This window comes from Phoxinus phoxinus, assembly GCF_949152265.1.
Source record: "Phoxinus phoxinus genome assembly, chromosome: 19".
NCBI classification, from domain to species: Eukaryota; Metazoa; Chordata; class Actinopteri; order Cypriniformes; family Leuciscidae; genus Phoxinus; species Phoxinus phoxinus.
This window is the reverse complement of record NC_136894.1, coordinates 13,386,810-13,401,359: the sequence shown is the minus strand read 5'-3', so window position 1 is coordinate 13,401,359 and position 14,550 is coordinate 13,386,810. Positions and strand designations below refer to the sequence as shown.

Here is a 14,550-nt window from a genome sequence, read left to right as displayed (position 1 = left end):
AATAAACAATGTTTTTATAATATAATGCTTAGTATTTTTCTCACAGAGTATACATTCAAAATCAAAATATATATGTACATGTAGTTACATTTTTCCTTGCAGGAGCACCCCCTTCCTAAAAGGCTATCTTTATGTTAGGGTGTCCTTTTACAACCAATATGTTTTAAAAGTCCTGTCTTATAAGGCTGTGTCACTGTTTTCTTATGATCCGGTGCCGTGACATCATGCTGGAAGTGACTAACGTAAACTGCTTTTACTGGTTCTACATCATTGATCTTTTAAGGAACTAATGCTTGGGTAATTCTTATATGGTTGTTCCGGTTACTGCCACTGGCCGGATATAAAAGGATGAAAATACAAATTTCTTGTAATCACACTACCTATATTATAAACAAAGTATATAATTTATTAACAAAGTTCGGGAGGAGCCCGCCCCTCGGACTGCGAGATATTCATACACTTTTTAGTGTCACATTTTGTAATATTTGCGCAGTTTTATTTGTTCTCCAATTTTTTTGAGGAGACACTGCCTCCTTTGCCTACTCGGAGGAAATGCCCCTGATCTGATTATATAAAAGTGCGAAGTCGTGAAATTATGAATGAGTAATTTGGGTTTGTCTGCGGAGCAATGTGTAGGAATTTGAATAAGGTTGACCTGTGTATTGTGTTGTTCAGGTGAAACAAGCATCACTCAAGGCTTGTTGCTTGTGCAGGGTTAGTTCTGTATATTGTAACCAATTTACTGTTTACGCTGGGTTCACACCGGAAGCGGCGCGAAACGGAAAATCACGCGCGGTCCGGCACGTTTCTGTTCACACCAGACGCGTATTCTTCGCGGAGGTCGACAAGCGCTTCTGCTCAGTTGTTGTTTATTCAGAGCTATTTTTTACATCATGGTTAAGTAAATAACCTCATAAAATGAAAACACCATGTTTCTGTAACCAAGAAGTTTGTACACTTCTTTTATTAATCATTTGTCCTTTTTGCTGTTGTCCTTGTAGTACGTGTGCTGGGGGTCATACAACTCCCTGTACTTCTCCACTTCAACGATTAATTTGACATCATCCATTTTCACTTATCAACTCCTGCCTGCCTCTCTCTCTCGCTGTTTCCCTGTTTGTTTGTGTGTTCTCGCGGTATTTTTATTTGAAAATTGACGCGGATCACTCGCGGCTCGCGCAAAAAATAGACGCCGAAATTGGCGCTTCACGGCGCGGACCGGCCGCGGCGCTCCACGTCTGGTGTGAACGACAGAGAGTATAAAAAACTGAGTGACTCTAGTGTATTTAATCTTCAATAAACACAGCTCATTAATTCCATTCACTCCCACCTAAAAACGGGTGCGCGACTGTGCGCACGTGGGCAGAGCCAATAATAGCGGCGGTAGTCATGGACACGGAGAATGACAGTCGCGCAAGCCAATCACTTGTTTCGTCCCGAATTAAATTAATGAGCAGTGTTTTTTGAAGATTAAATACACTATAGTCACTCAATTTTTATACTCTCTTTTTCAAAGTACTTACATTTTAATTATGTATTGGTATATAAAGACAGTTTAAGCCAATTTGAAAAAAAGTTCTTTAGACAATTCTTACCTACACAACCTTTAATATGGCTTGTTTTAAACTTTTTCATGTAACTATAAGGTTTGTGCTGCTGGCGAGTACATGAATAATACCTCAGTTTGTTCAGCTGGTTTTGGAGAGGTTTGTAATTTATGTAGGCTAAGTCATTTGTGTGTTACATGTAGACTTGTAATTTTCATCAGCCAGATGATAAAATTGGAGAAAAAAATAGGATGTACCCAAGCTTTATCTAAAATTTAATTTAATATTTAAAAAACGAAATATTATAGAGACCATAACACCCCAACAACAACATAACATAACATGCTAAAAAAACTTCCCTGCATCATTTTGGTGAGTTTTGCTTGGGTAAACACTACTTGTTTTCTTCAGAATTTTAAAAATAAAGTTTATCTTACTGTTACCTGTGAGATTAATGCAAGGCATTGTTTTTACATAAATCAAACTGAAAACTGGTTTTCATTTGTAACTTTATTATTGCATTTATTTGTGCTGCTCCTTGTAATTTGATTATTTGTTCTTATTTTATTACTGACTGTTTACTTGTCTTTTTTGTAAATACAATTGTGTAAGCTTTTGTGCAACAAAATTACCCCATTGTAAAAACAAATGCATTGCGTCTAAAAAATGCAAGGGTGGAATTTTACAAAAACAAAACTCAGGCCCTGAATTAATGTCTGTAAATTCCTGATCAGGGCATCCTTATATTATAAATAGAAGGCTTCAAATAGACCCCATGATCTGCATCGGGTGATGCTGTGATCTGCCCCAAAAATTCTGATCGGGGCACCTTTACTTTTTTCTTCTTCTTCTGATGGTCAACAGCACTCCGCATGTTTACAAGTGTTTAGTAAATCATGGTAGCCCAAGCACAAGACACTAGTCACCATGTTTCTGTTTTTGGGTCACAGGGATTTCCATTATATCATATATTCATTAGACATGAGTCAACGTGATTTATAAAAAAAAAAAATATATTAATCCTGTTAATATAGTTCCTGCTCCACACTCACTGATGAAAGAAACCCAACTCCATGTTTGATCCAAAGCTAAATTTGCACCCAGTTAAACCACGGTAATCTTAAAAAAAATACATATATATTAAATGAAAAAAAATTTTTAACAGTACTTGGCAAAAAGCATATTGCTCTGTTTCCACTACATCGCTGATGGTCTTTATCAGATTACATTGTCTTTGCTCACAGACTTTCTCTGGATGATGGTCAGTCTCTTGTCTTCTAATGTAAAAATGTAACTTAAATCCCCTCCACCAATCACAGATGAAGACATGTCATGTGCCGATGTATGTCATTGTCATCCCTTGACTGTTTCTTAAGCTCATACAAAACTGTAAAAGAGGAAGAGGTGACTTCAGAGGAAGTGATGACCTAAAGAACTCGCAGACAGTTTTCTAACACATTCTTAATTTTTCTTTACAGATGAGATGACGGCAGACTCCTTTGGCTGTTTGAAGTGGTGTCCTTGTGGGCTACTCAGTGCTGAAAGGACAAACGCAGAACCCGACAGCGACAGATATACCAGTCTTTGGATTTAGCTCATCTGTTGTGCTCAGTGGCCTCCTGGTTTTCCAACAGGATGGTGCATTCAACGTCACTTTGTGCCTGTCTGTCTCTTCTGACTGTCCTCAGCTGTCATTCTCATGTTCTCCCCCGTCTCTCTTTTCCCATAGGTAAGTCTTATTTTTAATCTTTTCAAGATTTGTGAACTGAATTTAGAGCAACAAGTTGTTTTTCAAATGCCATTAGATATTTGAATAGCTTATGAAACTTGTGAGCTGCTGTTGTCCTCTTTACCTTTGGCCTGCAGTGGGTTTTAGGGTAAATAGAAAACCAGAAGGTGAATAAAGTTGAATTACATAATCAAGTCTAGTGAGATTAAGTTCTGTGCCACTTGAGTTAAACATACTTAAAATATTGTACTGTATTGTTGATATCTTCATATCAACATTATAAATAATGTACCAATAATAGCATGAATATATGAATGTCCCTCAAATCAGTGTTAATTTACTATTATATATTATAGTATTTTGTAGGGCTGCCCCCTATAATAACATTTTATTAGTCGGTTAGTCCGAGAAAGAAAGAAAGTCACTCAGTCTGTGACGGACAGATTACAGTATGTCCTTGTAATTACAGTATGTCGGACAGGAAATTAAAACTTTCGCCTATCATTAATCAAACTTAATAGATTATCATTTGAAACACTTAAGTAATAGCAACTTTACATGGTTACTCACTCTAATGTTAACCTAGACAAATGTGTGCTATTATTATTAGATGCATATCCAAGTGTTTGTGCGGAGTGTGGAAGCTAAAGAATAGTGTGCTTACGGCACACCGTTAAAAAAAAAGAGCATAAAATACTGTTGTTTTTGTTCATACAGATACGAGTAATACATCATTTCAACACATTTTTATTTGTGTGCACTCACAATAACAAGAAAACGTTGTGCCTTTGTAAAAAACAGACAGTTTCGGTTTCTGTGACCTCGCGTCAAAAAAATAAACTCAGACTTGCCTCACAGACATGATAAATATATCTATAGAGAGCTTGAAATGTCAAGCGATTGTCAACCAATTTAAACAAAAAACAAATGTTCTCATATTATGTAATATGTATGAAACCTGCATAGGCGCGTGCATTACTGCTGAGATGACGTGTCAGCATCGTCGACTTAATCTCTGCAGCTGAAATCTCAGAAATAATTGTCAATAAATTATTCAAATGTTTAGTCTCCTTGTTGTTTTTTCACAACACATTCAAATCATTACTTCTCCCGGTGTGCTGTGGCAAGTTTTATGCGTGCGCTTGAGCGCTGTTTAGGCTATGTATTATTGGCAATTAAAGGCTTATTATTGTGATTTATATGGCTTATTAATACACATGCGATTAGTCGACTAAAAATCTTTAGTCAGGGGCAGCTCTGGTATTTTGACTACACAAAAAACACAAATAAAAATGACAAAAGCCCATAAAAGGCCATATTAAAGCTTGAACGAAAATTAATATTACTATTTAGCTTTATTGTTTCACTTTTAGTACTTTTAAATGTAAAATGTAGTTTTAGAACTAAAATTAGAAATGTCAAAATAAAATGTATTGTGTAGAATTTTTTTTTTTATGTTTTCATGTAATATTTATTTTATTTCAGCTTAATTTCAAATAAATTTCAATTAGATTTAGTTTTAGTTAACAATAACAAATTGGTTGAAGCTTTTTTTTATGGACTTTCATTGCTTTAATTATTATTTTCAAAACATGAAGCACTAAATGGAGGGGTCAACATTACTTTTTTTTTAAATGTAATAATCAAATTATAATATCTTTTTATTCAATATCATAAATACTAAGTTGGGAGCTATCTGAATGCTAGCATTTTTTAATACTCTCCTGTTGAATCATGAAATTGGTGTGACACTGTTAGTGTTGCTACCTTTTAATTATATGGGACAAAGTATTTGAAATTAAGCGTGATCCTGTTTAACATGGAAAGCAAGATCCTGTTTAAAATGAAAAGCAAGATATGAAATGGCCTAAACCATTTTCGAATGACCGTTTCACTCGGTTTAGCTGTGCACTGCAGTGACTGGTACAAGTACTTATTGAAAGACTTTGATTGGATGAGATGTTTAGCTGCGATTATGCCAAAGACCTGTAAGAACATGGCTGGAATTTTTACTTTTCACATATATGCAATATGCGAGTTATTTGTTTTAAGAAATGCTATTATGAAAAAATATATATATTTAATATACTGCTGTTATGTGACTATCATAATGTCGTCATAATCATCATAAGGGCCCGACCACCGATGGTTAGAGGACCCCTTTGGAATTGCTCTGTTTATTGTCTTATTAATTCCAGTAGTGAATTATTATTTGAGTAGATAAAGAATGCCTATATTATCAAGAATACGGCGATTTTGCAGACATGAGATACTTTTTTTTTAAGAGTTGTTTTCCACAACAACAACTTTTGGAGTCTGCACAGATTCTGTTGGACAATCAATTTGTACAGAATGTTTGTCTACTTTAATCATTTGTGTATGTTAAGATACCAGCAGGGCTACTAACAAGAAAAGATAACAAGCAGGAAGCATAAGAGAGATCATTACAAGAAATATCTTTCCATGTAGATCATGTTTATTGCCCTGCATTATTAGGAAGCATTGGATGTAAGAGGAATGAAAGATCCTGCCCGGATTCTCTTAAGAGGAAGCATCTGTCGTTCACCTTAATGGGAGCTTTGATGCAAACCTCTTATAATGGTTTCTTGAAATGTTTCTGAAACGTCTAGATTAGGTTTCATTTCTCCTGTGACCTCTCACTAACTTAAAGTTCTTCTCTCAGGTTCCTAAAATCTAGGAACTTGTTCACTTTATTGCCATATAAAGCTGTCATTGACATGATACTTTGAGTAATATTGTTTTTATTTGTTTGCATGCCGCATATTACTGTTATGCATTTTACATTTCAAATTTGGATTTTGTGGAACATACAACATGCCACAGTATCAGCCCAAAGAATAAGGCAAAAAACAACAACAACGACAAAAAAACAAGACTGATCAAAAAAAGCGTCCTTGCTGAATTATTAATTTTGTATATTATATGTGTAATATATAAAATAATTTTTGGTTAAAGACGTGAGGGTCATTAATTTGGGTCACAGAAAAGGAAGTTAAAATGATCTACTTTTGAGAAACAAGAAAGTAAGCAGATAAATCCGCTGATGTAATTGAAAGTGGCTTTATTGTTTTTATTTTTTAATGAATGGAGGCCCTTGTTCCCTGAACAACAGTTATTTGTTACGAGGAGGCCAGTCCATGAGTTGGCAAAGCAGGGCATAATCATGCTGACCTGGCAAATGGCTTTTCTATGAGAGTCACATAAACCAGTTAAAAGGAGATTTTCCTTGTTTATCAGAACAATTGAGAGACTGTGCTACAGTTGCTTAGACATGCAGATACACATCACTTTTGCTGATTCAGGATCAGTCATTTGAGCCTGTAAATGACTAGACATGAGTTTGTGAAGATTTCAGGGCTTAATTCAGACTCTGAGTCCCTGTTTCCCAGCAATACCAATTACAGCCGTTGCCAGAATGAGTCTAATCACGCCTATGCAGGTGTTTGAGCATGATTTGATGATGACATCTGCAAACGTATAATTGCTGCTGTCATTGTTAATGACACTAGCTGCAGAAACATGAAAACCAGACTTCATAATATACGTAATATGGTGCATCAATATATGTTTTCTGTATTCTTATATTTTTTTTAAGCAAAAAAAAAAAGTAAGGGTACACTATGTAACTTTTCTTTGTTCAAAATGAACAAAATTAAAGTAATGAGTCAATACAGCTTCAACCCTTCTTCCTAAACATCTTCCTAAAGATTTTATCTTAATCTGATTAACTATGGTAAGCCTTTTATAAGTGTTTATATTTTAGACATGTTGGAATGCTTTTCGCTGGCATTTGCGTACATACGTCACCTGTGTGTGTCTAGTCATATCCATAAATAGAGAAAAGTTGCTCTAGCTACTTTGATGCGTGTATGGTCAAAGTCCCTTTAAGGCAAGTTATAGAGATCGACCGAAATATCGGTTTACTGATATTTTTCCCGATATTTAAGCATTTTCCCATAATCGGTATCGGTTTTGTAATATCGGATTCACAGATAAACGGCGCCATCTTGTGGCCGTTTTGATAATTCCATAGGGCTGCAACAACGAATCGATAAAATCGATAAAAATCGATTATCAAAATAGTTGGCAAAGAATTTCATTATCGATTCGTTGTGTCGCGCTACGCGGAGATGTAAAAAATAAATAAATAAATAAATAAATTATTTGTTGAGCGCAGAGCTATGAGGCGCCGGACTGGACAAAAGCGAAGCGAACTCCGCGAGCGACACTGTGCTTGAGACACGTGTGTTTGCGCGCGAGAGTGTCTGCACGCGCAAGAGAGACCGAGTGTGTCCGAGAGCGTGCGATATAGAGTGTGTTTGCGCGCGAGTGTGTCTGCGCGCGAGAGAGACCGAGTGCATCTGAGAGCGCGCGATAGAGACAGAGTCTATTTGCGCGCAAGAGTGTGTGTGTCTGTGAGTGTGAGAATTTGTGCGTCTGTGAGTGTGTGCGTCTGTGAGTGTAGTGTGGAGAACAAGTTCTGACTTAAACAAATCCTGTTAAGTTTTCTGATTTGTATTTTTCTTTATTTTTTAAAAATTATTTATTGTTCTGACATCTCAGGTCCCTTAAACAAAAATATACATCTTTTTGTGCACTTTATTTAAAAAAAAAAAAGTCCTATATATTTGGCAGATGTAAAGCACATGTGTACGTTTTAAATAAAAAAAATATTACTTTAACAGCTCAGGGATGTTCAAGGAGCCGAGCCTGTTTGTGCACTTTCTGAAGATTTTTTTGCACTGTGAATTTGCACTGTCAGTTCTGTTTTTGAATAAAGGGTATCCGATTAATCGAAAAAATTATCGACAGATTAATCGATTATTAAAATAATCGTTAGTTGCAGCCCTATAATTCCGCCATTGCAGCACCACGTCTGAGGAGAGACAACAACAACTGCGTGCACAGGTGTATGTACTACTTGCTTTACTTTAATTGTTCAACTTTATTTAACATTACAGACATTAATGCGCAAATGAAATTTGAGACATAAATGCCTGATATGTAGTTTATTTATGCAGCATGGCTTAAAAAATAGAGACGAACTCAGTCACATAGCCTAATCCGCCATGTTCTGTCTCAATAAAGACGTAAATTTACATGAATTAAATAAAACAGACATGAATGAGTGCATTTTAGAAATAAAAGCGCTGAATTTAATTCTCTCTGTTTTATTTGCTCACCATTAGTCTCGTAAAAAAAGTTTGTTCGTATTGCTGAGCCCTCACTGCGTTAATGATCAGGAATGCTCAAGGCAAGCACCGCCCGCCACTGCATGCAACTTTTAACAAGATTCACTTGTTTAAAACACCCTAAATAAGAGGCGATCTAGCGCTGAAATGTGTCGTTTATAAAATCAAGTGATCAAATGGGTCGTTGCCGCTGCGATCAGTGGCGAGGATACAGTGTTCTGTTGTGGCTCGCGCTCAGTCTTCTTCACTCGCGCTTCAATCTGTTGCGGAGACTCTCTATATTCGTTCCGGTGAAATCACAAAACAAACTGCAAATACAAGCATGTGTCTGCTCCTGCTTGATATACAACCACTGATAAACTTATTTTTTTTCCTCATCAAAACCAATTATTTATGAGTGCGGATTAGTACCTCCGACTGAGTCCGACACGCTAATGCAGAAAAGTTCTGCATTAAAGTACATTCGTAAAGCAGTCGGATCTATGTATTTGTTCACGTGAAAATTCTCGGCACTATCAACATTAGATCTCATTAAACGACAAATAAAACCCAATGTACCATTTAAATCGATTGCTGGACATGCATGTTATTGTACATGCATCTGATTTATTATTTAACATTATATTAAACACACACACACACTCACTTTTTGAAACAAAGTTATGCCACTGCAAAGCTGTTTAAAATGAATAATTATACATTTCTGCATTTCAGAATGCTGAAAGACTGTTTTCTACATTACAGTTCTGCTCAACTGGTACTATTAAGCTACACTTAAATAGCAATTAATGTAGCAATTTTTAAACAAAGACACTTTAGTAACTGTTTTTGTATGTAAGGAGGGAGTGATTGTTATAAATAAAATGGTTTGTTCAGTTCAGTTGAGTTGTAATAATTGTCATAAACAGAAGTATAACTGTAAATAAATATCGGTTCTGCATATCGGGCACATAAACATGCAAATAATCTGTATCGGTTATAAAAAATTAATATCGGCCGATCGCTAGTTATTTCACTCAACGGCCATCTTTGAAACACGTCTCGGGCACCTAATTCAGTCATGCAAGTACAGCTCCTATCTCTTTGAATGGGGAAACATCAAATTCTCCAAAGCTGTTCACCAATCTTACTAATAAGTTTCATATTTGAATCAAATCACCAATGAAATCTGACAACAACTGTCTCATACATTTGGTGTCTTACTGACAACCAGAGCTTCTAACAGCAGCTGCAGGGATGCAATGACTTTACCAATTGGCTCTTTTATTTAGAAGATGGGACTTATTACACCATATTGTGTGTTGCACTTTCTCCCATTCATAAGTAATATGAGTGCACTGTCTTTGTATCTAAAGTCTTTGGTATGGTGTGGGAGTGGCATAGGTTAGTTGTCACAACGAGCTAGAAAGGTTGACATGGAGCACACTAAATCTCGAAACACCATCTTGATCAGTTGATCAAATTAAGTTCATGTAACTGAATTAATATTACAATCAGTTAATCTGCTTGTTCAGTCGCGAGAAGAAAGTCTTAATAGTTCGGTCCGATGGTGCTGAAGCTGCAATCGATTTCTTCCGCGTTGAATGAAGAAGCGATGATGAACTTGTGGAGTTAGTTGATTGTTATGGTCAGGGAAGATACACATGGTTCTGTGTGTGGAGCCTGAGGTGAGGCCGGACGAGGTCTCACGTGAACAGCAATCAGGAGCAGAAGTCAGCGAGCACAGAGGGAACTCGTTTGGCTTTTAAGTTCCACAGAGGTCACACCTTTGAGTTTTGGCTTGACCAATAGGGGCTTTCGCACCGGAGGAACCTTTTCATCATAGTTTCTAGAACCATTGGTGGAAGTACCCGGATTTTGGCTTGTTCGCACCGCAGGAACTAGGAATAATTTCAGTTCTAGGAACTCCTTTTGGGGGAACTAATTTAGCTCCTACTTCAGAGTAGGATCTAAACCAGCACTATAGGAACTACCAGTGACATAAGTGTATGCTGATTTGCCCGCAACGAAACACCTGAACACGCCATTTAAAAAAAAGCTGTGTAAACACAGATTATAGCCTATATATTTACTCCAGAAACTTACTCTACAAACATGGAAAACAGTGATAGATGGGCCTCTGAAACTTTACGCTGAGGAGAAAACTTTGATGGGACCAACGAAGCAGGATTATGTATTTCTGTTCCGTATTTTGTATTTCTTTGTTTATGTATTTCTTTGTATTTTGAGCACTTCTTGCGTTATTTTGCCTCTTCACGATGACTCGCTTGCTGTAGTCCTCAGTTGTAAGTCGCTTTGGATAAAAGCGTCTGCTAAATAACTAAATGTAAATGTGTAAATGTATTATACAGGACTTTTAGACAGATCGTAAACTAATGAACACGGAGAATGTGAGCACTGTGAGCTCAGGCTCTGGCATTCTCAGCGTCGTCAAAATAAGTCACAACAACAAGCGCGGCTAACGCCACTTCAGAGTTCCTACTGGCGGTGCAAATGCAACCAGGAAAATGTCCCTAAGGGAACCGTTAGTTCTCGGGAAACCACCCTGGTGGCTAGTTCCTAGAACTACCCGTTGCGAAAGCCTGCAATTCTCAAGTTCCTTTGTTTGAAAAGCTGACTCATTTGCATGAATGGAGTAAGCTGGCAGTTATGTCTACTTATACTCTGAGAAATATAACAAACACACACTGACTTCTATGAGAAGGTGATGTCCACCAAAGTGTGAGTCATTACATGAGGAATATTTAGATAGGAGACACCACCTAGATGGGACTTTATTTGGGGCTTTTGCACCAGAGGAACCTTTTCATAGTTCATAGAACTAATGTCGGAAGTTCCCGGATTTTGGCGTGTTTGCACCGCAGGAACTAGGAACAATTTTAGTTCTAGGAATTTGAACGTGTATTTTTAGGGGACCAAGCCAAACATGATTATGTATTTCTACTCAGCTAGCATCACTGGACATCAACCACACGGCATACGCTAATACCTTTTCATATACTGTCTACTTTCTATGTATGACAGTTCTATCTAATAACGTATTAGACAGGACTGTTAGACAGATCGTAAACTAATGAACACGGAGAATGCGAGCACTGTGAGCTCAGGCTCTGGCATTCTAAGTGCCGTTAAAATAAAGGTCCGCCGCACCGTCAAAATAAGTCACTACAACAACAAGCGTGGCTTACGTCACTTCAGAGTTCCTACTGCCGGTGCGAATGCAACCAGGAAAATTTTCCTACGGGAACCATTAGAGAAGTAAGTTCCTAGAACTACCTGGTGCGAAAGCCCCTAGTAGTTCTATCATCAGGCATGCATAACACTATACAATATAAAAAGACAAAAAACAAACAGTAATGATACACAAAATTAACTAGGGAAATGCATGTTCATCCATTAGACAGATTTGTCAATGAATTAGTGGAGAGAATTTCATTTCTATGGGACTACATGTCTGTTTCTTGTAGCCTGTACTGTTCTGTGTAGGCACTATCTCACAATGGAGTGTCTTTGAAGTGTATGAGGTGACCAAAAGGGTTATGAAGATTAAGTTACCGTATATTTGATCGCTCCAGTCATTACAGTCTGCTGACAAAAAGAGAATGCAAGAGAGTTTGTAATAAAAGGATAATCAACATTGGCTTAGCTTTCGGAGATGGCGAGATCTGAGGGATTTGAAATGTTATAAAATAGCAGAAATGCAGAGATGGTGTTTTTATTGATCAACCAGGTGAATTAGGTATTTTATTGATCAGATAAATTGCCATATGTAGCACTCTAACAACAGTTAATCACAAATGTGAAGGGTCATTTCATTAAATTTGTTTTAAGCACTCTGCTGGAATACATTTTTAAGGAAGATCCGTGTCTATTAATGGGTATAGCCTCAGTAATGTATTCAGCTAGTCAGCTTGAGGTCCTTTCCATCTAAACTGGTTATATCTCTTAAGCCCAGTATTGAATGTTTTAATGAGCAGAAGGATAACCATATTCATCCGCCCACGCCCAGTCAGGCAGAGCCGAAGCACAATGCTCTTCCGCAAAATACATGGTTTCGTTTTTTTAACCGCTAGAGTGCCAAATGTCATAGTGTACCTTGTATTTAAAAGTGATTAATTAGTAATTACTAATTAATTAGTAATTTGCCTTTCCACCCGAAATCGGGATGACCAATCTGCGCCCAGACCTGGTCTTCTGGTCTAACTCCTGCCGTTGTGTCTTCATTGTGGAACTGACAGTCCCTTGGAAGGAGGGTATTGAGGAGGCTTATGAAAGGAAGAAGCTGTAGTATGCCAAGTTGGTAGCTGAAGCAGAGAAGCAGGGCTGGAAGGTAAAGGTAAGTCTTGTGGAGGTGGGCTGCAGGGGCTTTCCACCATAAGGCTGAAGGAAGTGGGTATCAGAGGCCTGGCCCAGTGGAAAGTGGAAACTTGACACTGTCGCCAAAGGAAGTAGTCACTGGCTGTTGCTGAAACGAAAGGAGACCGTGTGGGCCGCCAAATTACCTAGTCACCTCACCATGCAACACACACCCAGGTCTGATCAGCCTGTGCTGGGCCTGCCTCTGCAGAGGGTGTCTTGTGATAAAAGGCCAAAACATCCAGTGAGGCAGCGGTACACAACTGATAATGTGTTGTATTGGTGCGAAGACCCACTTAAGACGACTCCTTCGACATGGACTGGTAGTGCTGAATATTTCAAGGCCATTGCTGTGCTGAGCTGAATTGTTAGGGGATTGTAATATAGTTCCAGTAAACGCATCAAATTGGAAAGTTGTGGATATTTTAGAGGTAATTTATTAGTTTAATTTATTTTCTATTAAATGCACAGTTTTTTTTTTCTCGTCATTGTTTAGTTTTTTGACAAGTATTTCATACTCCATCTATTATCCTGTTAATAAATTGTCTTTTTAAGTTCTGGAAGATGTAAGAACACTTTACAATAAGGTCCCATTAATTAACTTTATGTTAGTTAATAAAAATACTGCAGTGCTCATAGTTAATTCAGGTTAGATCAGGGAAGTCATTTTACCAATATATTTATAGTAAAATAAACTCTCATCTTAAAATATAATGGATGTTTTGATTCCTCGTGCAACTTTTATGGCCGATTCACACTGCACTGACAAGACGTCCAATGCGGACAAGCACCAGATTACAGTACTGACATTCTGATAGCATGACTCAACAAACGTAGAGTCATGTTCCATCGGAAGTCGTCACCTTTATTTATATAGCGCTTTTTACAATACAGATTGTTTCAAATCAGCTTTACAGTGATAACAGGAAATGAATGCAACAAAGACTGCTTTGGCTGTACAGCAGCAGAGGAAAGTCATTGCTCAGTTTTAGTAAGTTCAGCATTGATTTGTTTTCATTTGTAAAAAATTATTAGTTATCAATTTAGGGGCAGTTTTCTTCTGAAAACGGATCACTTTTAGTGCGTTCTGACCGTTCATTTACACGACCACAACATTGTTGTGGCCTGAGAACTCAAACTTTGAAACAGGTTTCAAAGTACAAGTTTTTGAAAATTTCAAGAATCTGTGAAAACGATGACAGCATGAACGTGTAGTATGTGTTTAGTCTATAGGCATGCACATTTAAATGCGTATGTGCACAGGCGCGTAGTCTTTCTTTACAAAGTGACATTGCCAACTACTTGTCTGGCATGCATATACAATGGTTTAAGTCATTTTCGCGGATCCGTGTGGACGGGGATCAATTTAATAATATTGTCATCTGTGTACAGAGGGGGAAAAAAACGTTTCAGTTTTTAGTACATCGTTGTCGTGTAAACTTACCCTTAGTTTATTTATCTATACAGCAGCTCTTTAGAAAACCGGGATATGCATTGTCCAGCTCAGTTCAGTTCGCAAACAATGTTGTCAAAGCAGGCAGGCAGATCAATAATGTTCTGTCGGTGACATGCACAAACCAACGGCAACAGACACCGAAAGAAGTTACACGGATTTGACAAAACCAGACGAAGTGTTTGTATTTGAACTTTACATAATCATGAAGAAGGAAGCATGAGCAGTTAGTCAACCAAACTTCCTCAGCAG

At 37.4% G+C, this 14,550-nt stretch overlaps 1 protein-coding gene across 8 annotated transcripts in view; it reads left to right on the top strand.

The window, feature by feature from the left end:
• The window catches only part of sema4ab (sema domain, immunoglobulin domain (Ig), transmembrane domain (TM) and short cytoplasmic domain, (semaphorin) 4Ab), a 52,915-nt gene that overhangs the window by 24,423 nt on the left and 13,942 nt on the right, over positions 1 to 14,550 (top strand). For all 8 annotated transcript variants that reach the window (XM_079591464.1, XM_079591469.1, XM_079591468.1 and 5 more), the window contains one exon: positions 3,026 to 3,276. In XM_079591464.1, the coding sequence (XP_079447590.1) occupies positions 3,183 to 3,276 (94 nt within the window). In that variant the 5' untranslated portion in view covers positions 3,026 to 3,182. The remainder of the gene's footprint in view (positions 1 to 3,025; positions 3,277 to 14,550) is intronic.